This window comes from Muscardinus avellanarius (genome assembly GCF_963383645.1).
Source record: "Muscardinus avellanarius genome assembly, chromosome: 21".
Lineage (NCBI taxonomy): Eukaryota > Metazoa > Chordata > Mammalia > Rodentia > Gliridae > Muscardinus > Muscardinus avellanarius.
In genome coordinates, this window is record NC_137807.1 from 22,920,791 (window position 1) to 22,942,902 (window position 22,112).

The 22,112-nt window shown below is 57.8% G+C and overlaps 1 protein-coding gene across 1 annotated transcript; it reads right to left on the minus strand.

Moving 5' to 3' along the window:
- Positions 1-890: 890 nt before the first annotated feature.
- Positions 891-21,711, minus strand: KCTD10 (potassium channel tetramerization domain containing 10; the record flags this gene model as incomplete). Its single annotated transcript, XM_080717811.1, has 8 exons — positions 891-1,115; positions 4,967-5,162; positions 6,216-6,268; positions 6,551-6,640; positions 7,608-7,777; positions 15,412-15,625; positions 16,526-16,715; positions 21,572-21,711. 8 exons carry the CDS (start codon positions 21,709-21,711, stop codon positions 891-893), a joined length of 1,278 nt encoding a protein of 425 aa, XP_080573937.1.
- Between the last annotated feature and the right edge of the window lie 401 nt (positions 21,712-22,112).

Here is a 22,112-nt window from a genome sequence, read left to right on the forward strand (position 1 = left end):
TGGTAATAGACGAAGACACAAGGGCTCTCGGGCGTCGCTGTGTTCACAGCAGTGAAGCTGCCCTGAGGCAGCAGGCTCCCGGCGCTGTGGTGTCCCTGCCCGGATGCCAGGCTGGGAGGACAGGCTGGGGCCACACCTAGCTTCTAATGGAAGGGAAGGCATGCACTTGAAGCCCAGCTTAAAGGGGAAGGCGGCTGGAAGAAAAAGACGCACCTGCGGCAAGGTTGTGACGTCCTGGAATGAGGGGTAGAGCTAGGAGGCGAGCCAGGCCCCGCTGCCGGGCAGAGCTCTGCTCCCTACCAGACACAGCGGGCCTGGCCGGCATCAGGCCAAAGATTAGCCAAGCCTGCCAAAGGCTTGCCCCTTAAAAATTCTGCAGCCAGAGCTATGCTAAGGAACAATTTAGAGGCACGAAATTCATTAGGGCCCATTTTCACTGCCACAAGCTCTTAAGATCTGAGCACAAGACCACAGCACAGAGTGGACGTCCAGCAAAGCAGTGGAGCTGTGCCGGGTCAGAAGACACGGGAATCAAAGCTAGCCGGCAGAGGCAGAGGGGTGAGGTCGGTGGTTTTTGGTGCCGGTGGCCGCCAGGCAGAGCCCTCGGGAATGGCAAAGGGAGTGCTGCCAAGAAGCCTGCACGTGGCCGACACCCACGACAGTAAACACTGCACACACAGCTCTCACTCAGACTTCCTGCAGGAACCAAGGAGGCCTGGCTCTGGGATCCTCAGACACAGCTGTTCAACGTGAGGGGTGTGTACACCTGGGTTAAGACAATCAGTTCACCTTGTGGAGAAACATCAAAACAACCATCTGGCTTGTTACAGAAGCCTCCGCAGACGTCAGGGCCAGCGGGAGGCGCCGAGGGCGGCTGGGCTGCTGGCCGTTCACTGATGCAGGTGCGCCCGGTCGTCCGGGCGCTTGATGTGGATCCGCCGCACGCGCTCGATCCGCTCCCGCTCCCGCTCCTCGTCCTCGTCCAGGTGGTGAGAGCGGCCGGCCGCCCCACCGGTGGCCTCCAGGAGCGCGTTGTCAGGTCCCCGGCCATCCTGGGCCTCGTACAGCAAGATATTAAGGGTCTCCTCATATATCCGGGCTTCAGGGAACTCCACCTGTGTCCCCACAAAACACAGGGCAGGTAAGTTTGCATGGCGCGCACGCAGCCGGCCGCTGCCACCTGGCCAAAGAGACCGAGTGCCCAGGAAGACTGCCATGGTTCCAAGGCCCTTGTCACGCTCAACAGACTTACGCCTAGTGTTACCTGTGCCAGAGAGCACAGCGACACAGGGAATCGGGTCTCCCCACTGAGAACCCCCGTGAGCCCCTGCACGTAAACATGTACATTCACATACTGGGAAAACCACAAAAGGTGGCCGCCGTGCCAAGTCTCAGGCGCCTCCTCCTCGTCCCATGCTAACCCTGGAGATCCTTCCACACCAAGGAACTGCCCACCCAGCTGCTCCCTTTGCTGGACACTGGGCTCATCTCCCAGGGCGCAGCTAGCAGGCTGCAGGCACCCACGGGGAACCCTTGGAAAGGGCCGCCGTCCCCCCGCAGGGCATGGTGCTGGGCTGAAGAGCCCGAAAGCAAGGATGGCTGCTGAGCGGGTCTGACACCTGCGGACGATGCCTGGCTAGCGGGTCTGACACCTATGGATGATGCCTGGCTTTACGGGGCCGGATTCCGAGGTTCCGGGAGGGTCAGAGGTAGCACAGCCCACCCCGTTTTCCTGACGAGAGCTACGGAGCCGGGGGCGGGGGGGGGGGCGCAGCAGCGAGTGAGGACGTGGATGTGAGCTGGCTGAGGCACTGGGGAGCGCAGAAGTGCGGTGGAGACCAAGCCAGCAGCGCACACGCACTGCAGTGTGCGCCAGGATGCAGACCAGGTCTTCAGCTCCCAGGCAAGGCACGCGGTCTCACACAGACTGCAGGGTTGGGGTTGTTTCCTGTTCCCTCTTCTTGGACCCTGTCCCCAAGCAACCTCAGAGCTTCGACCACAGACTGCGGGAATCAAAGCTCCGAGGGAATGGCCTTCCTTCTTATTTCCTTTGCTTTCTCTGTGGTCCTAGGGCTGGAGCCCTGGGTCTCGGGCATGCAAGGCAAGTGCTCTGCTGCTGAGCTAAGCCCTAGCCCGGGCCCCCACCGAAGCCCTGGGCTCCTCTCCACCTCCAGGGCCTCGGGTGCAGGCTCAGTCACAGCGCTGGGCAGCAGAGCACGGTTACCAGAGCCCAGCTTCGTGCCCAGGTGAGAAAGGGGAAACTGGGAGCGGCCTCTAAAGTTGTGCACTGACACTGGACCCCTGGCTACAGGACCTGCCTCTAGAGGAGACGTGAACACGGGCCAGCCATGGGCCAGAGTGCACACGGTGGGACAACCGCGGGGGTGCAGGCTGAGCTGCCCAGAGCCATGGGCCACGGAGGCCACGCTCGACCTCATGGGCCGACTGCAAAACAAATACATCCACGACGTTCCGGACAAGACTCAAAATGACTGAACAGACGAAGAACCAGGAGAAGGTAACTGACAGGTAAATGCCAGTGCCAGGAGGACACGGTGTCGGGGTTACCCCACTGAGACCCGAAAGCAGCTGTTTCAAAAAAAGTTCCAGCCGGGCGTGGTGGTGCACACCTGTAATTCCAGTACTTGGGAGGCTGAGACAAGAGGATCGCAGGTTCAAGGACAGCCTCAGCAAGCAGCGAGACTCAACCTAGCAAGACCCTGTTTAAAAATAAAAATAAAGTAGGGCTGGGGGTGTTGCTCAGAGGTAGAAGGCCCCTGGGCTCAATCCTCAGCACAACACACACACAGAAAGTTCCTGTAAGTACAAACAAATGCAAGCACAGGAAGTCGTGGTCAAGAGACAAAAGATGGAAAAAAATACAATAACCCCCCCCCCAAAAAAAAACCCACTGAACGCTCAACTCCCTGGAAGGGCTGAATGACAGCAGAGATGACAGAGAAGAGTCAATAAAGTGACACAGTCTGAACAACAGAAAAAGACCAATAAAGGGAGAATTCTCTGCTTAGTTATTATCCAGTTACCAGTGAATCAGAATTAAGAACCAAGTGGACAAAATGTGCATTAAACACCTGCCTGAACTTAATTTCAGCAAGCACTTTCTAAATTAACCATCAGAAATTCAGCGATGATTAAAAGAACAAGTAACACACTTGGAATGCTGTAATGAGACGCCAATTACGAAAAAAAAAAAAACCATCTGCAGTTACTTGAGAAGCCAATGCTGGGTGTCAGCCCCAAGGCGAGGCTTCTGCAGGCCTGGGGCTGGGAGGAGGGGCCTGTTCCTACAGAGGTAGCATCTGAACACCAGCTCTCTGCAAAGCCCAATCAGAGGCTTCTGCTGCAGAAAGACAGACACCCGGGCAAGAGGAGGCTGGAGGCCCGCCCCGCTCCGCTCTGCACACAGCTTCCCCAGCAAGTGCAGGCTCACTCCAGAAGTGGCCGGCCTCTAAAGCCCTTTGCTCCTAGTGAGCTCTAAAAACCAGAAGACTTAATGGACCTTTTAATACCCAACGACAGAGATAATCCAGCTACCAGTTTGGTTTAAAAAAAAAAAAACATGAAAAAATGAGGGTCTGGTTATAAGAGGATCTCCCACCCTAAAAAAACATTCACAAGAGAAAAGCAGCAAAGCTCGCTGGTGCGGCAAGGAAGGCAGGTGATTCCGGTCCCCTGCTGTCTTTAAAAGGGAAAAGAACCTAAAAGGGAAGAGAACCTCGATGTTTTTGGCTACCCTTCAAAAAAATTTAGCTGGGCGTGGTGGCACATGTTTGGAATCCCAGTATTTGAGAGGCTGAGACAAGAGGATTCCAAGTTTGAGACCAGCCTCAGCAACCTAGCAAGACCATGTTTCAACTTAAAAATAGGGGGGCCGGGCGTGGTGACGCACACTTGTAATCCCTGCGCTTGGAGGCGGAGACAGGAGGATCGCGCAGGCTCGAAGCCAGCCGCGCTGCCTTATGAAGCGGGCAGCAGAACCCACTTCAAATCAACCCTGTGTTGGAGACAGGAATGGGCTTGAGGAAGCAAGAGCTGCCGTGAGCGGGCGCTCATGGAGAGCAGGAGGAGGACAGGTGCGTGGGCAATCACTGAACTGTCTAATTCTAGAGGTGAAACTTTTGACAATTTTTAGTAATAAAAAAAGGCTCTGTTTTTTACTGTGGTGTGATTTTCTTTCACTTGTATTTTGCGTGAGACCAGTTCCAAGACCCCAGAGAGCCACGTGCTTCTACAGCTGTGGGGAAAGAAAGCTGATAGGTGACCGGCACGCAGCACCTGGTGACTAGAGGCGACTGCCCAGGCTGCACCTGCAGTTACAGGTAATCAATTTTCCCTGAGATTGGTTGAGAAGGGAATGACAGCGTACACGGTGGTGTGATTACAGAAAAAAGGGAAAAGCAAGCCCACCCTCGTAGCCCAAGGAGCTTCGCAGGCAGAGGCCAGAGAGCAGGCAGCCGTGTGCCGCGCCACCCAGCTGGGCAGAATGGCATGCTGCAAGTCCAGTCTACCGATGTGGACAGGACGACATAGGACCCAGCGTCCAGGCCAGGGAGTCGAGCGCACTCCGGAGGCAGCTCTGGGTCAGTGGGCAAGCGAAGGCCTTACAAATGGTGGGGCGGGGTAGGTCAGGACAAGAAAGCCCGGCTAAGGTCTAGACAGCTGTTTCCCTGCTGAGCGACGCCTGATGGGGCCGTGCTGACGGGAGCATCGTGTGGAGGAGGGAGAGGGACTGCACAGGCCACGCCCGTGTCAGGAGAGTCGGCGCCGGCCACAGCCACGCGGCACAAGGACCGACCTGAGCCTGCCGGGCAGCAAAGGACGCGGGTCTGGCACGGCCGTCTCTAGTGAGCGTCAGAAGGGACGCCCGCTCTCCAGGCCCGAGACACCAGCCGGTGTGACCAGAAGCAACTGCAAGGCGAGGAGAGTAGCAGCCCCCGCCCCGTACCTTGGTCTGCTTCTTCTCGGTGGCGTAGACGATGGACGTGCAACACACTTCCGCGATCTTGCGGCCCTGGCCGTAGAACGACCAGCAGCAGATCTCGTCCCCGATGACGTCCTTGATGAACAGGACCCTCCCGTTGAAGCGCAGCGAGAGCTTGTCAAACAGCTCAATGTTCTTCAGCATGTTGTCGTCCGAATTGCTGTGACAAGGACATTCGCAGCGGTGACCGCGGGCCGCTTCCTCCACCCTCTTCCACTCAGAATCGCCCCCGGGGAAGGCGCCACCGTGAGGAGGGAGAACGAGCGTCAGGGGAACCAGGCACCTGCCCAAGGCCCAAACCAGCCATGGCGGAGCTGGGCTCCAGAGACGGCTCCGGCCCTACGCCCTGCTCCTAGGCTGCGCGCTCGGGTGCTTCCCCCGCACAGCCAGAGACAGAGTGCTGAAGACAGGGTGGCACCCGGCCGGCCCCAGGAAGGTTCTCATCCTGGTCAGGTTACAGGCCGAATAGCCTCTAAGCTCCCGACGTCCCTCAAGGCCCTGCCCGAGAGCCACATGTTCCCCAAGAGCCAGAGGCATCCTCAAACCCACGCATGCTGCTGTGCAGGGGTTACCGAGTAGGGCACAGCGACCTCTGGACACAGCGCGGCAAGGGCTTGGTGGCCGGCCTCAGTTACACACGACCTGGCAGCCCCGCTCCTCGGCAGCAGTGCGCACAGTCGCCAGAAGTGGAGACAGCCCAAGCCTTCCACTGATGAGAAGACGCACAGAACATGGTCTGTCCGTACAGTGGAATACCAGTCAGCCATGAAAAGAAATGAAGTACTAATTCACGCTACAGCGCAGGGAGCCGAAGACATGCCGGGTGAAGGCACCAGCCACAGGAGGCAACGTGCTACGCATCTCCATTCACAAGTAACGTCCAGAGCAGGAAAGCCTACAGGCAAAGGCAGACCAGCAGTCGCCTGCAGCTCTGCGGGGACGGGGAGACTGAGTGAGCAGAGGGTTTCTTTCAGGTGATGGAAATGTTTTAAAATCAGAAAGTAACCAAGGCTGCACAACTTGGTGGTTAGATTTAAAACTACTGAGGTGACCCCACAGCAGGTGCACTTTATGGCGTGAGCGCCACCTGGCGGCCGCAGCTCCCGGGCCCCCCCAGGTGCAGCGGCCCCCTCCCGCGGGCAGGCGGCGGGCCTGGCTGCTGCGGTGAGGTTTACCTAGAGCGTGCACGAGTCTTTTCTGGTGGGCACCTTACCTGGTATAGGAGTACTTGTTGTTACTTCTATTGTACAGCAACTTCACTGCTGGCTGTGGGTTGTTTGAAAAGGAAGAGAGGTTACTTGTCAAACTGGTACAATGCGCTGAAGATTCCCCAAGGGCCAGGCCCTGCCACGAGGTACAGGAGACTGCCAAGCAAAGCCTGCCAGCTGGAGAGGACAGCCCACGACCCAGCGGCCGGGTGACACGAGATGAGCCCAGCGTCCCGTGCTCAGGTGATCACACGCGCCTTGACCTCAGAACTCGTGCAGAAGGGCCGCCATCATTTGACAGTAAAAGAAACATGCCGGGGGGGGGGGTGCTCCAACATACCTTATTTGAAGTCGCGATAAGTTTTTGTTCTTCCTTGGAAGAGGTAATGACAGGAACTTTGCAGAAAGGCTCGTACGTGTCTTTGTTCTGCTGGAACAAGACATGCTGTCAGCCTGGGGCCTGCCTTGCTCTGGGCGAGGGAGGGGAGCGCTTGCACGCTGAGGCGCAGGGAGCACGCTGTGGGGCTCCCCGTGGGCTGCCCCTCTCGGGCGGCCACAGCCACGGTGCGGGTGTACACCCACCGTGACGCTTTCCAGAGCCCGGCATGCCACTCAAAATGGAACCACAGTGTGGCAGATGAAACACGACTGGGCCGAGGGCTCCTGTGAGCCCACCGCAGAGACTGCAGGGATACAAGATGAGGAAAAGAATGGACGGGCCAGGAGAGAGGAAACCCAGCTGGTGGCAGGAAGGAGCGTGGGGCCTCAGAGGACTGCTCCAAAGGCCAGTGGGTGCAGTCGAGAGCGGGGCGCTGCTGGGACCCCGGGAACACTTTCCACAGCAAGGACAGGGCTGGGCTCCTATTCTGAAAGCTGCCCTGGCCTCTGCCCTGCTCAGACCCAGGAGACAGCCAGCTGTGCAGCGCCCTGCCGGACGGGATGGGAGTGGAGGACTTCCCTGGGGGGCAATGGCCTGCCCCAAGGGCGTAGAAAGATTCTGACATGTGGGGTCTCCACGGAGAAACATCAACCCACGGCCCAACCACAAAGTGAGGGCATCTGCAGAGGTTTCGCTCACGGGGCCAGAATGAGTTCCATAGGGGGCCCAGAACCCTGGTCGAGCCTAAAACCCGGGCTTCACTAGGAGGCCTGCTGTGCATACACGAGATGACCCGCCACCGCGGGCCTGAAGTCAGCCCGAGCCCTTAGGGGCCTGAGCGATGCTGGCAAGCCTCTTGGGGCCACTCTATCCAGAGGGGGAGGCCCCGGGGTAGCCTGTTAATGCTCACAGCTCACATCATCTCCAGGAGGCGGGAACTCCCCCCCCCCATCTTGCAGAGGGAAAACAAAAGCAGGTGCCTGGTACCATCCCCTGGAGGAAGAGAGGGTGTGCCTACTTGTAGGGCCGCCTGGCACTCTTCCACCAGGCCCTGGACCAAGTAGTACTTGGCTTCTGCCAGCAGCTCCTCGATCTCCCGGCGGCTCTCGGGCAAGGGGACAGCCCCGTCTCGAAGGTAGTTGAGTACTGTGCCGAAGTGCTTCCCGCAGCGGTCGATGAGGATCCAGCCTGCAGTGGGGAGGAGGGCGGGCTGGTTACGGGCGCTCTTCCCTGGGAGGGAGGGGTGGGGCCATGCCGAGCGTCCCTGACTCCCTCCACCCCTATGGGAGAGAAGTGCAGACTGGTACCCAACTGCCACCCTAGAGACAGCACTGCCACAGCCCGCAGCCCCTGGGGCCAGACGAAGCTCCAGCCCCAGACGCCTGTGGTCTTTATCTCCGTGGGCCACCAGGACCCCTGAAGCCTAAAAACGCTCGAGCATAGACAAGGACACACCGTAGCTGGGTGTGGGGGCACACCCCATAATCCCAGAACTTGGGAGGCTAAGACAGGAGGATTGCAGGTTCAGGGCTGGTGCACTGTACCTTAGTGAGACCCTGCCCCAACATTAAAAAAAAAAAAAAAAGAAATTATAAAGGGCTAGAGGTGTATGTATCTCAGAATGCTCCTGCCTCAATTCCTAGTACCATAAATAAACAAGTAAACAGGTCCAAACAACCACATCCAGTAACAGGAGGAGGAGTCCTGGGGTACAAACACCTACTGCCTTTCTGTAACGCTGTGTTCAAACTCTCAAGTGGCCACACCATTCCTAAGAGAGCACAGACTCATCCCCGGACACTCCCCAGCACCTCCTCGGGAGCGATCCACGGTCCTCGCAGCCAGCGCTTCTTGACCAGTGATGGCGACAGCAGACAGAACAGCGACCTCGCCAGTCAATGTGGAAGCTGCTCTTATTGGACAAGGAAAGGTCCCGACTGCCAACAGACCGGGCACAGGGACGTGCCTGGGCTGGGCAGGGAGCCTGGCCCTCTGCGCCCATGTCCTCCACAGTTGTCCGTGGCCGGCTACTTCTCCACTAGAGCCCCAGGGGTATCAAAATTCCTTTCACAGCCCATGGAGCAAGAGCCGGGCCTGGAGCCTAAGGTTCAAGTCTCAGCCCCGCTGGCCGCAGGTGACTGGCGTCAGGCAGGGGCTTCACGGGTCTCTGGTCCCATTATCACAGGGAGAGACTGCCAGCACTCGGCAGTTAGGAGGTGAAAGCAATCAGGGCGGCTTAGAGTCCTCTCCTTCCCCTCTCGCTCGCAGCCTGGGGGCCTCCGATTGGAGGCGCAGGCAGGCGACGGAGGCCAGGAGCGGCAGACCTTCCCTGGCAGGCTCCTCGTCACTGCAGCACGCTAGTTAATGCTTCTCTGCAGTGATTGCAGGAGCTGGGTAACACGCCTGTCTCCAGCTCCCCCTTCTGCAGCTACTCAGCCAAGGTCCTGGGCCTTTGTTAAGGCCGGTCCCTCCCTCCGGAGGCTGCCTAGCTGCGGCTTCCTGAGCAGCAGGAGGAAGCGCCCGACCTGACTGGAGCGGGCCTCGCCAGAGGGCGCCTGGAGCGCGACTGGCCCAAGGAAAGGAAGGGCCTTTGCATGCCCTGTGTCTCTGGACAGCGGCCTCCGCTTGCTCTCCCTCTGCTTCTACATCGAGAAAAACAAAACGTGGACTGACCCTCTTGCACAGCTCACAGCGGCTGGAGAGCAGGCCTGCCCCCGATGCCTGAGCCCAGATGTGCCGAGCAGTACCACAAACCCAGGCTGTTCTGTGAACCTCCTGGCCTTCGGGTGGATCACAAACTTGGAAATAAAAAGCTACCGACCCCCTGCAGGGCAGACAGAACGCGCGTGCAGCTGAAGTGGCTACCCTGGACCAGACGCTTTCTCCAGAGAGCTGGCTGGAGGGGGAGGACGGTGCCGTCCTCGCAAGTGCTCTTTTGAGGGAGGCTCATTCCCCGCATTTCCACAGAAAAGAGAGTCCCAGAGGGTCCAGCGACATTCCACGGGGACATAGGACTAGGCCACAAAGAACAAGTAAGAATTCAGCACCCTGGCCTCCAGAAGGTGCCCGTCCAGCTCAGCGCCCGGGAAGCACCGGCCCCGCTCACTTTCGCCTCTGCACAGCTTGCTGCTGGGGAGGAGCGGGCCTCAGAGAGCACTCATCCAGGCGGCCAGAACTTCCATAAGCGAGCAGGCGGAGCAGGACGCGGCTGAGGAGCGGCCAGGAAATGCCTGTGGGGAAGGAGTCATACTTTGGACAAATAAGGGCAAAGCAGCCAGGGCCCTCTCCATGAGGTTCCAATTAGCGTTTCGACTTTTAAATATTTCGGTTGCTTTCAAAGCAGCAATCCACCCCTCGGAAATGGCAAGTGGAAGGCCGTCCACAGAACACACCCTGCAGCCCAGCCCGGCTGGAGGGCGAGCTAGGCTGGGGGCCGGCTAGGCTCAGGGAGGGAGGACAAGGCTGGGGATCTGTGGTCTCAGGGAGGGAGGACACGGGCTGGGGACCCGTGGTCTGCGGAGCTGCCGAAGGTGGGCTGCGGAGGTGGGCTGCAGAAGGGCTAGGCTGGAGGGAGGGCTCAGTTGGAGGGAGGGAGGGCTCGGCTGACGGAGGGCTCGGCTGAGGGCCTGGGCAGGCACAGGTGGGCAGGCCTTGGCATCTCGCGGCGTCGCGGCCCAGCGTCTGAGGGCAGCAGCCTATGGGGAAGCGTCCTTGCCAGGGGGCATCGTGTCTCAGTTGGGCTCTATGTCCAGCATTTTCTGCTTCTAAGGGCCGGCAGAAAGCTGTGAAGTGTTCCGTACTGAGCGCACAGCAGGGTGACCTCTCGGTGGCAGGTGGCACTGTTATTAGCTAAAGGCCATTGACGACCAGCCCTCCACATCCCAGGGCCCCTGCTCAATAGCATCCCGAGGGGGCGAGGAGGCGACTCCAGAACCGCAGAAAACGGTGCACTGCTCTGGGCCAGGTGCAGGACTGCCAGGCTCCCTCCTCTCAGCCCTTCGGGCACTTCCCCTGGGCGTCTGCCCTCCCTTTCCCACTCTTCCTCCAGGAAGGCTTTGCCGACTTCTCACCATACTAAGATATTTATCATCTATGTTTTGTGGTTTCCAAACTTGCTTGATCTTAAAAGTTCCCCAAAATGTGTTGTAAACTCAGAGTCTAGGAATCTGCCTCGTGCCTGGGCCCGAATCTCTAGGGCAGGGTGTCCTCCAACCTTCATTTTGGACTGGATCATTCTTAGGGGTGGGTGGGAGGAGTGTCCTAGCACTGTGGGTGGCAGTGGCATTCCTGGCCTTTGCCCCCCTCCAGGCAGTGGCAGCAGCACCCCACCTCCAAGCTGTAACAACCCCAAAATACCTCTGGACGTGGCCAGATGTCCCTTGGGGGACTGTCCCTGTCTGTGCACTGCTGAGGTGTAACAAAGACCTACAGTGGGCTTGGATCTAGGAATAGCTCAGTGACGAGCCTCTGCCCCCAATGCCCAGGCCGGGGAGCGGGTATGGGGGAAGATGGAAAAATAAAAAAGGCACAAAAAGCAAAGGCAGGAAAAGCAAAGGCACACTGCTGAGGTGTCCAGAGGCGCTAGAACGGCTGAGATAGTCAGACTGGGAGAAGAGACCTAGAACACAGAACCACAAGTAAAGAGGACCCCGAAGTGGGCATGGAGGCACATGTGTGTGATCCCAGTCCTTGAGAGGCTGAAACAGAAGGGCTGCAGGTTCTAGGACAGCGTCGGCAACTTAGCGAGGCCCTCAAATACTCAGAGAGACCCTTTTTCGATATTAAAAATTATTAAGATGGGGTGGGGTATAGCTTAGCTCAGGGGGTGAATGCCCCTGGTTTAATCCCCAGTCCTAACAAAAAGCAAAAAGAAAGGAAACAGGATCCAGAATACGTATTTCTGCAAAGCAGTGAGGGGAAAGAAGCCAATGTGTCAAGAAGATGCAGCGGGTCAGCTGCAAGATGGAGTCCAGACGGCCAGCAGCCATGGACAGGCACTTCCACACTGCCAATTTGGAAATGCAAAGTGAAACGGGGGCGCATCACAGCCACTGGGTTGGAACAGTTCAAAGGCTGGAGAGCGCCAGTGTTGGCCAAATTCAGACCACCGCAAGGGGCACGCAGCGCAGGCACCAGATCGGCATCCTGTGAAGCGGAGGATGCCAGCGCCGACCGGCGCCTCCTCACTGGCCAAAACGAAGGCAGGACCATCTCTATGCACCACCACGTGGCAAAGGTTGGGGGAGAACGCTCGGGAACAATTTAATTCCTAACAGTGAGCAGTCTACAGACATCAACGCACACGCTCCATCAACTGCTTGTCCAGTGTGAAGCTGCAAGACTGATGCTAAGCAGAAAGAGACGCAAACAGCGCAGCCACTCGCAGAACGCCGGGGACCGCGGGTACGGGGTAGGACAGTAACAGCCGTGCTCAGGCGACAGGATACGGGGTAGGACAGCAACAGCCGTGCTCAGGCGACAGGATACGGGGTAGGACAGCAATAGCCGTGCTCAGGCGACAGGATACGGGGTAGGACAGCAACAGCCGTGCTCAGGCGACAGGATACGGGGTAGGACAGCAACAGCCGTGCTCAGGCGACAGGATACGGGGTAGGACAGAAACAGCCGTGCTCAGGCGACAGGATACGGGGTAGGACAGAAACAGCCGTGCTCAGGCGACAGGATACGGGGTAGGACAGAAACTGCCGTGCTCAAGGCGATACCCAGCAAGATGCACACCTGTGTCCCCAGGCCTGGCCAGAGTCGCCCGGAGAGCAGCTCTGAGGTGCACACTCCTCAGCCGCACCTGCCCAGCGACCCCCGGCTCTCAGGGCCGGGACGCAGACCCACAGTGACCCCAAGTCAGACACTGTGCATCTCCAGGAAGGAGAGGCACACAGACACGGTGCGGCGCGGCCTGGGCGCAGCTGCCTTAGCCTGGCCGGCGTGGCTTCCCAGGGAGTGTCTGACAATACAAGGACTCTTCCATCTAGTGTATACAGGCCCTAATTCCAAAGGCATCAGCCAGAGACCTGACACCATGAAGGGGAGTACTGTACCATGCCTCAGGGATATAACGGGCTGTGCTACAGGGCTATTAGGAGGTGCTACATAAATCCATGGGACCATGGCAATGCTGACCGGCTCAGGTACAAATGCGCACAGCGCTTTAAGGCTGGACTCTGCTGGGCAGGGGCAGAGAGAAGCCACGCCTGGCCTGCAGGGCCGCTCACAGGCGCAGGGGAGGGGCCGCCCCTCAACACTCCCCTCCAGGCAGGACCAAGGCCACCGAGACTGACCCAGAGCCTTGGGCATCAGTACAGCCCAGACCTTTCTGTTCTCAGTCTTGCTGAACTGCCAGGGCTGGCCTTGCATTTGGAATCCTCTAGCCTCAGCTTCCCATGAGCAGGGATTGCCCAGCCTCGCACTCTTTCTAGTATCCTCATGATTGCATCCCATGGCTCTGCAACACGTGAGCCTTCCAAATTGAGAAGCGAGGGAAGAGGTTAAAAGAAAAGGCCATTTGCTCAATGCCACAAATCCAATAAATGGCAAAATCAGGCAACTTTAGTCAAAATTAGCAGAACATGCCTGACTCTTGGAAACAGCCAGCTGTGACTATCCCCACGGGGCGGAGCCAGGCTCGACGCAGGTCTAACTCCCATGCCACGTCTTCCTGTACAGGAATTAGATGCACACTGTACAGAGCCCAAACACACAGATGCAGGGGCAAAAGACTCCACCCGAAGCCAGGGCCTCGCCTGGGACCACCGCTTCCTACGGCGTCCTGTAGCGAGGTCTCCTGGGGTGACACGCACGCTCCCGCGCTGTCCTCCAGCGAGGTCTCATGGCGCCGAACACACCTCCCCGTGCCGTCCTCCAGCGAGGTCTCCTGGGGTGACACGCACGCTCCTGCGCCGTCCTCCAGTGAGGTCTCTTGGCGCCGCACACACCTCCCCGTGCCGTCCTCCAGCGAGGTCTCATTGCACTGCACACACCTCCCTGTGCTGTCCTCTAGCGAGGTCTCGGCGGCGCCACCCGCCTTCCCAGCCTCCGCCCTTGGCTAGCAAGCCGCCCTGCTGGACTCCATGCTAACTGAGCACACGCGATGTTTCTGTTTGTAGTAGACCTGACTGCAGCTGCGGGCCTCTGGCCCCGAGGCCAGGGTAAAGCTGGCCGATGAAGCCTGTGCTCCTTGTACCCGACAGTGTACTTGGGGCAACACGCAGCTACGGGTCAGGCTGCAGTGTCTTCTCGAAGGCAGCAGGACGGCTTTGCCTGGCAGGGATGGTGGGAGACCAGATACCCACCGACAGTTGAGCCCCACAGGGCCCTCGAGCTTTGGCACAAACCCGGTGCCCGAGGCGGACGGTAAGAGCCAGCGAGTCCTGGCTCGGCAGCCTCCCCATCTCCAGCCCCAGAGCCTTCGAGAAGGACTGTACTCTCCATGACGCTGACTCCCCACCTGGAACGGTAGCTGATCTCCACCGCTCGCCAGGCTGCAAAGAGGATGTTTCACCTGTAACCTGGCCCCAAGCTTCTCACAGCAGGTGGTGCCTGGCAGGTCAGGGATGGCGCTGCTTCCCGGGGCAGCCCCCGGGCGGCCGCACTGGCGGCTGAGTGAGGGGCGGCGCTCCTCGGCACCTGTGATGAGGGGAGGCGCCAGGAGGCCTTCCTGAAGAGGATCGACTCGGCCACACGCTTGCGCGCCCTTCCTGAGCCTCCTGGGGAACGGGGAGGGCAGGGGAAGACAGCCATCCTGGCTCCTCAGGTAAAGCCTGCTTCCTTCTGCAGCTCAGTGCCACCGTCTTGATTTACACGATCCGGAGGCATTGCGGGTGTTTTCGGGGGCGGGGAGAGGCACAGCAGCTCTGGGGCAGCAACCACACTTCATGCGACATGGCGACCAGGAAGCCCAGGGACGCGGAGCCCGCGGCCTTCTCCAGGGTGCCACGGGAAACAGCCTAAGCAGCTGGCAGCCCACACGAGGACCAACCTCCCCTGCACATGTCCAAACCCGCCCCTCTCCAAGCACCTTCTGGGAGGCGGGGCTTCAGTTCGGGAGGCCAAGCTCTCCTGCGGGGCTGGCCTGCTCTCAGGCAATCTCGGGGCCAACACATGGGGTGGGGATTTTCATGCCTCCTCTGACCCACCTGTCACCCCAGCCAGGTCAGGCCGCAGCCTGCCGGGTGCTGTGAAGCTGGCAGTGACGGTCAGGAGTGCACGCTAAGCAACACCTTGCATTTCACCTAGAGGACCTCCCACGAGACACGACCCTGAGCATCTGTGTGCTGGAGACGCGCCACACGCCCAAGGCCCCGCGAGGTGGGCACAGCGCGCCCATCCTACCACATGAGGAAAACGAGCTGTCCAAGGCTCGGCCGTGGTTAGGGTCGCCAGCCAGGGAAGCTGGGGCTCAAACGCAGGCTGCGGGGTCTTTGTCAGCCCCGTGCCCCCCACTCTAGGAAGGCGAAGGTCCAGAGAAAACCCTCACGCCGCCCCCCCACCCCGGAGGCGGAAGTGCCACTGTGAGGTCACGGAGTGGGGAGGGGCCAAGCAGGGAGCTGAGCTGGCCTCCACTATGCACAGGGGCCGGAGGGCCCGGGTGGGAGGGGACCTTCAAGTCGCACAGCACGATGACCAGGTCTCTAGAGTCCTCATCAGGCGACTTGGTCATCACCAGGTCTCCCCTCGATGCCCCTCATAGTGTCCCTGTGACCCTCAGGGCTCCTCGCACACCTTGAGGACACCAAGCGCAACCGGAAGCCCCCCGCCCCCAGCCCCTCTGAGGTCGCTGGGCGCCACAGGCCCAGGCGGCTTACCTTCGCTGTCGGTGAGCACCTCCATGCGCCCGCTGAACATGGCTTTCAGCATGGTGTCCTGCTTGGTCAGCGTCTGCATGGTGGTGTAGTACAGGGCTCCGCCCACGTTCAGCTTCACGTACTTGGAGCTGGGGCTGGTGCCTTTGAAGGAGGTGGTGCGGGTCGCCGCCGCGGGCACCGCTGAGCTCACCACGCTTTCTCCTGACATCTCTTCCTGCCGGGGGAAGACACGGGTCACCTCGCGACGAGCCCTGCATGGCGCACCTGCACACGGCGCTGAAAACCTCACGCTTGTTTCCACTGTGGACAGCCCAGGAAAGCCACAGAAAAACCTGCATTTGGGGCCCCTCCTGAGATCAGGCCAGCGGGGTCAGGAGGGCAGCAACTGGTGGGAGCCAGGGGGCTGCTGCTCCCTCGAAGGGGCACGCAACCCCCACCAGCTGCTCCAAACTGCAGGCAGCGCGTCTAGCACACTGACCTTGCCTGCCGACCCTGGAGGAGCGAGTCTGCCATGACTCGCCTTCGCTACAGAGACTCCTGTCCAGTACCCTGAGTCCACGCTTCCACGCTGCATCCTAACATGGCCGAAGCGCGACCCTGCTCTACCCTTCCTTGTCGCGGTCGCCAGCGGAACTGCGTGCCAAGCTGAGTGGGAGCCCAACCCTTGCTCCCAAGGTTTCCCCAGGGGGAGTTCTGGAGCGCTCAGCAGGAACTCTTGGAAGCAAGTTCCTGAGAAACGAGAGACTTCCTGTACTAGGACGAGTCACCCCAGGCAGCAAGGTCCCAGAGCGCCTCCCCCGCAGAAATGGACAGACATCTGAGCAGACTTGGGAGAGAGTCGCGCCTGGCAAATGCATGCTTTGAACATCTAGGTAAAGGGCTAGTGCTGGAGGTAAGGTCCAGCTCCCGGGGCGGGGCAGCCAGGAGGAGGAGTGCGGCAGGCCCCACGGGGAGGCCGTGGCATGGCCACCGCACATGGCGAGCTTTGCCAGCAGACAAGGCCACGCCGTGACCACGACCATGCTGCCACCAGATGGGAACAGGCCGTTCCACAATCACGTCTCAACGCTCTCCCAAACAAGACGACCAGACCCTTCCCCCCTGCCAGGCTCACGCAATCTTGGCTGCTTCCTTTGCAACCAGAGGCCTGGCCTGGCTCCACTCCCCTTTCAACAGGCCTCTGACACCTGACCACAGAGCCGGCGACGTGCCGGCAGCTCCCACCACGGCGAAGCCCCTTCTCTGCCAGCCAGGCCCTCCGGCTCTCCCCCATGCCATGCACAGCTGGGCCCAGCTGCGTGTGACTGCGGGCATGCTTGGGTGGGCTTTGACCGGAGGGCACTAACACAAAACTTCTTTGAACTATTCTGAAAAAATGATAGGTTATGACTTTATCTTTTCCAGAAATACTTCCATAGTAAAGTGCATTACGTTTCTAATTCTTAGACCACGGACGTTATATTTAAGTGGAGCGAGGAATGAAGTTTTGATGGGACAAGTGTTGAAATAGTGGCACTACGCCAGCAGAGGCAACGACTGCACGGTCGTCTTGGCAACATTCCAGTGCGGCTTCCAACTCTCCGGCCAACCCTACCCCAGCTCCATCCCCCCTGGAGGGGCCGGATTGAGGGCTGGACCGTGTCCAGGGCTCTCAGAGACACAGAATGGCTCCCGCAAGGTACTGCCTTCCCAAACTTCCCGCCACCGCTTCAAACATCACAAGAAGGCACATTTTCAAAAGCTCCGGCTGCACTCACCTGGGGTCTCTGTGACTTGATGACAGAAAAAAAGCAAGCCAGAGGAAGCGGCGACCCCCCCCCCCCAGTCCGAGTCCCCAGAAGCCCTGCACTAGTAGCTGTGGCCGCCCACATCCTCCAGAAGACCTGGCTATGGGGTGACAGAGGCAGCTCAGAGGGATAAGAAGTTCCTGAAACTGTGAAGACCCAGAGAGAAGGCTTCCAGTTGTACGTGGGTTTTGCTGGGGGGAAGGAGGTTAAAGTTTGCCCCAGAATAGAGATACTTTTCTAGCATTCTTTTCAGATTCAAATTTTCACAATAATGCTTATGGGAAATGGTCTACACCTGGTAAGCACCTACTAGGAAACATTAAAAACGGGCATCAAGTGCTTGGCTTGCTTTCTCAGGGATTCCAACATCTTTGTAAAGATAATTCGCATATGGTGAAGTGTATTTTAGGTGTACAGTGGGATGCGTTTTGGTCGATTCGTACATCTAGATAGTCCCATCCTATCAAGACAGAGAACACGTCCGTGCTCCTCAGAGAGAGCACTTCCACACCCGGTAGAAGGCCCCCTGTGCTCCTTCAGCCAATTAACTTCTACTAACACTGTGTGTGCGGACACGCACTGGAGACTGCACCTGGTCAGGGGCACTCTACTCCTGAGACACACCCCCAGCCGATTTAATTTTTGTTTTGACACAGGGTCTCACTAGGTAGCTGAGATTCTTGCTGAGTTGCTGAGGCTGGCCTTGAGCCTGCGATCCTCCTGTCTCAGCCTCCCAAGTGCTGGGATAACAGGTGTGTGCCACCACCACTTAAGACTTGATCATGCCCAGCAACGTTGGAGGACAGCCGACATCAGTTCCACTTTGTGGATTCAGATGCCATGGCCCAGAGATGGCTGGTACTCCTCAGGGGCAGGAGCAGGGCTGGTGGGCAACGGGCGAAGAGACGGGCAAACCCTGGCTGGCCTGCGGGCCACCTCGCTCCGCAGACCCAGAGCAGCGGCGTGTGGCTTGTGAAAGGAGGGCTCCACCGCCTTTGTTTAGAAGACAAAACACAAAAAGTCCTGAAGAGAGATGGAGGGCTCGGCGCGGCACCTGTGTTTAGGCCCAGAGTGGCCGCCCAGAACACAGGCAGGACGTGTGCCTCTATCCTCTCTCTCAAGCCTCCCGTTGCGGTGAGGCAAGCCAGCGAAAACGCTCAAACAGGAGACACGCCAAGCATGATTGGGAATGCTCTCAGATTACCTTCTTTTTGGAGACTGGTTCCAGAGGTGAGGAAGACTGAATCGCTACAGAATAAAGGCAGAAGCTTCGGAGCCTTCCCAGGGCCAGCCCCTCCCAAATCAGTCCGCTCAGCACCGGGGCGGGCCCTGGAGAGAAGGTACGGCTGTGTTCATACCTGAGCCGAGTTTCAGTGAGCGGGGACCCGGCAGGGGCAACAGGCCGTCACGGCAAAGCCCTCCTGAGGCCTCTCCCTGCCCTCCACTGGGGTCCTGCCGCTTTACTCCTTTCAAAGGTTTGGCCTCACCATCGGTGAGATAGGGAGGCGGAGCAGGAGAGAATAAAATTGGTTACAAGACTCGGGTGGTCAACACTTGAGATCTAGGCTTTGGATTCCACTCAATCATTAGCTAGATGGGTAAACCTGGGCGGCTCTCTTTCTGGTCTTAAACAGTGGTCTTAAGAAACACCGATGCCTGGGTCCAACTTGTGGACATTAAGAATACCCAATGTGATTCTAATGTGCAGCAAGAGTGCGAACCATTGTTCCAAAAAGTTCCACACACTTACTTAGGCTGTAAGTAACCGTGTGGTCTTGGAGAAGCTCTCCAAACTCTCGCACTGTTGAGCCAGTGAACCGTGAGCCCCACACAAAAACAAAAACAAACCAAAGTAAAAGCATGCCCTCCACTTCACAGCTTCCGAGTTCCAGGCAGGGAGGAACTGTACACATGCTTGAAAGAAAAAGAAAAAAAACATCAGCCACAGGGGGAAATTTGTTGAAGGGAGACCCAGGCATGTAGCGCAGAAAAGAAAGGCCTCGGCTCCATCTCTGTAGAGCCGGCTCCTGTGTACATGTGGAGGGAACCTGAACGGAGAATCCAGCAAACACGGACTGCAATCCCAGTTCTGCTTCCTGTGTGATGAGTAGAGGAGCCATTTCACCCTGGTTTCTGTTTCCAGACTTTTAAAATGGAGTGTTAAGGTCATAATCTTCAAAATAATCCTCAGGGAATGAATGTTAAGGCACTTGGCACCTGGTCTTTAGTTTCCCTTCTACCCTTCAAGCTTTAAGACCAGTTCCCAACCCTGGCTAATACAGTCACCTGTATGTGCTTAAAAAGCATGGCAAGCCAGGCGTGGTGGTGCATGCACACCTACGATCCCAGTACTTGAGAGGCTGAGACTGGAGGATCTCAGTGTGAGGCATTTGTTTCAAAATAAAACAGGGCCGGGTGTAGCTCAGGTGGTAGAATGCCCTATATTCAATCTCCAGTACTACAAAAAAACGACAAAGCAGGGATGGCCTGCCTGGGCTGCAACCCAGACCAATTAATCTTGGAGGGGGTGGGGGCAGCAGCTCGGTAGGTAGTACTTAAAAAAGCCCTTCGGGGCTATCAGATAGACTGCCAGAACTCAGTACCACTGAGTGAAGCAAAGTGTTTGTTTAATCAGCTTGATCTAAGACTCGCCAGGGATGTGAGGACAAAACACAAGCTTGGGGGGGATTCTTATGTGGGGAAACTTCACCCATGAAGTCCCACATTTTTAATTCTGCCAGCGTTTCAACAAAATTGACACTGGTGCATTAAACCCCATTGGAAACCATAAACTGGAGCTTGTATATCCTTTATTAGCATTGAAAACAAAAATACAGATTGTCCTACAAAAAGGACACTGAGATAATATAGTACCCTTTACACATTAAGCCATCCTATAAATAAGACACTGGACAAAGATGATGTCTGGGGCAGATGAGAAAATAAGGACTAAGAAACGCTGCATTAAGATTAGGTGTGATGCCGGGCGTGGTGGCGCACGCTTGTAATCCCCGCACTTGGGAGGCGGAGACAGGAGGATCGCACAGATTCGAAGCCAGCCGTGCTGGCTTAAGAGACCCTGTTTCCAAAAATAAAAAAGTATACAATAGGTCTGGGAGTGTGGCCCGGAGGTAGAAGGGTTTCTAGGAACCCCAGTACCACCAAAAAAAAAAAAAAAAAAAAAAAAAAAAAAATTAGGTGACACTTCCCCAAACTGAGGGTGCTGCTACAATTCAGAGGTCTGGTCTCCATTCCAGACAAATCAAATTGAATGAGCCCCGTAACTGCATTACTGTCCATCTAAAATTTGCTTATAAAGCAGCCACTGTCAATTCCAAGTATTCCACAGAAAAGTCATTCTCTCCCACTTAGCCTAGACTTCTCAGAGGTCTAGGGAAGAAGACTATCATCAATTGCACTTTTTTTTTTTTTTTGGTGGTGGTGCTGGGGTTCCTGGAAACAGATGTTTGAAAACAGATCGGTGGGCCCCAGCCCTGAACTACCTGTGGTAGGTCTTGGAAACTTGGCCATTTTTAACAAGTTCCTAGGTAGCGATGGCGCTGCTGTCGCTCGTGGGGCCCCAGTTTAAGAACCACTATTTTAGGTGACCCTTATTTTGGACAAAATGGAGCAGATCAAAGTCAAATACAGGCGGATTCATTTTCCTCTGGCTGGGGATTGAAGGTCCCTGAAGACTGCACATTCTCGGAAAGTGACTCGCCCACATGGAAAAAGAGGCGCTGAGCTGATCTTTGGTCATCCCCACTTAAGCACAAAGAGCTACTCAAGAAATCAAGCCTTGAGGATACCACGTAAACAGAAACCTTCCCACAGCTGAGACAGCAAGGTGAGACAGTCTAGGCTCCAGAGGTGTGGTCACCTCCGGCTTCAAAGAAAGCGGCCAGATCGGTACCCAGTTGAGGCCGGACTCCACTGACCTCAGACTCCTGGCAGTCTAACTCCTGGGATTCCCGACCTTAAACACGGGTGCGCACAACCCGCCCGGCAGCTTTGGCGCTCGGACCACCCTGGGAGTCTCTTCCCCACTTCCCCGAAACCACCGACTCCAGCTACATCGTCCGAGGCTCCCGAAGGCTCGGTTGCCAGGAGCCTCTTCTCTTCGGCCATTCTCCTCTGCGCTCCCCCGAACCCTCATTTTCCACCCCAAACGTCTGTTTTCAGTGACACCTCTTTGTTCTCACAACCTTCTACTCCCCTCTTCGACAAGCTCTCAGGACCCCCACACGCACCTCACCCGCGCACACGACCACTTGCCAGGTCCGAGTAACTTTTCGCAGGTCCCCAACAGGCAGGAACCCCCCTCCCCAATTCCCCACCGGGAGCCCTTCCCCCACCCAGGGCCTCGCCCCTACCAGCCCCCCAACAGCCGCACAGTCGGGACCGCCACCCAGAGCACCCCGTCCCGCCGACCCTTCCCCCCGCGACCCCGCCGCCGTCCCGCTCTCGCGGCCGCGCGGAGGCCCCAGACTGGGGGCGCTGCCCTCCTTACCATGAAAAGTCGGAGGACGCCGGAGTTTCCACACCCGGACTGAGAGCGGCAGGAAACACCCAGCTTACAAGAGCCCCGGGCGGAGGCGGGGCCGGGGCGGGACTTCCGCTTTCGTCACTTCCGCCCCGCAGCGTGCGCCTCCCTAAAGCATCCGTAGTGACCCTCCGTATCAACCGCTTCCCTTCCAACCTCTCCGGCCACGGTGGCTTCTGACTCTTCACTTCTGGGTTAGATATTTATCCCGGCCCTGAAATGTTCCGCCATTTCAACTTCCAGAGAAGAGGACACGGCGCAGGGAGCTTTCATTTCCTGGCAAATAAGCCGGACGGAACTTTTGTTTCCCGGAACCGAATACTTGCTGCCGGGCGGAGTTTGGAGAGCGAACACCCCGGGGCAAGATGGCG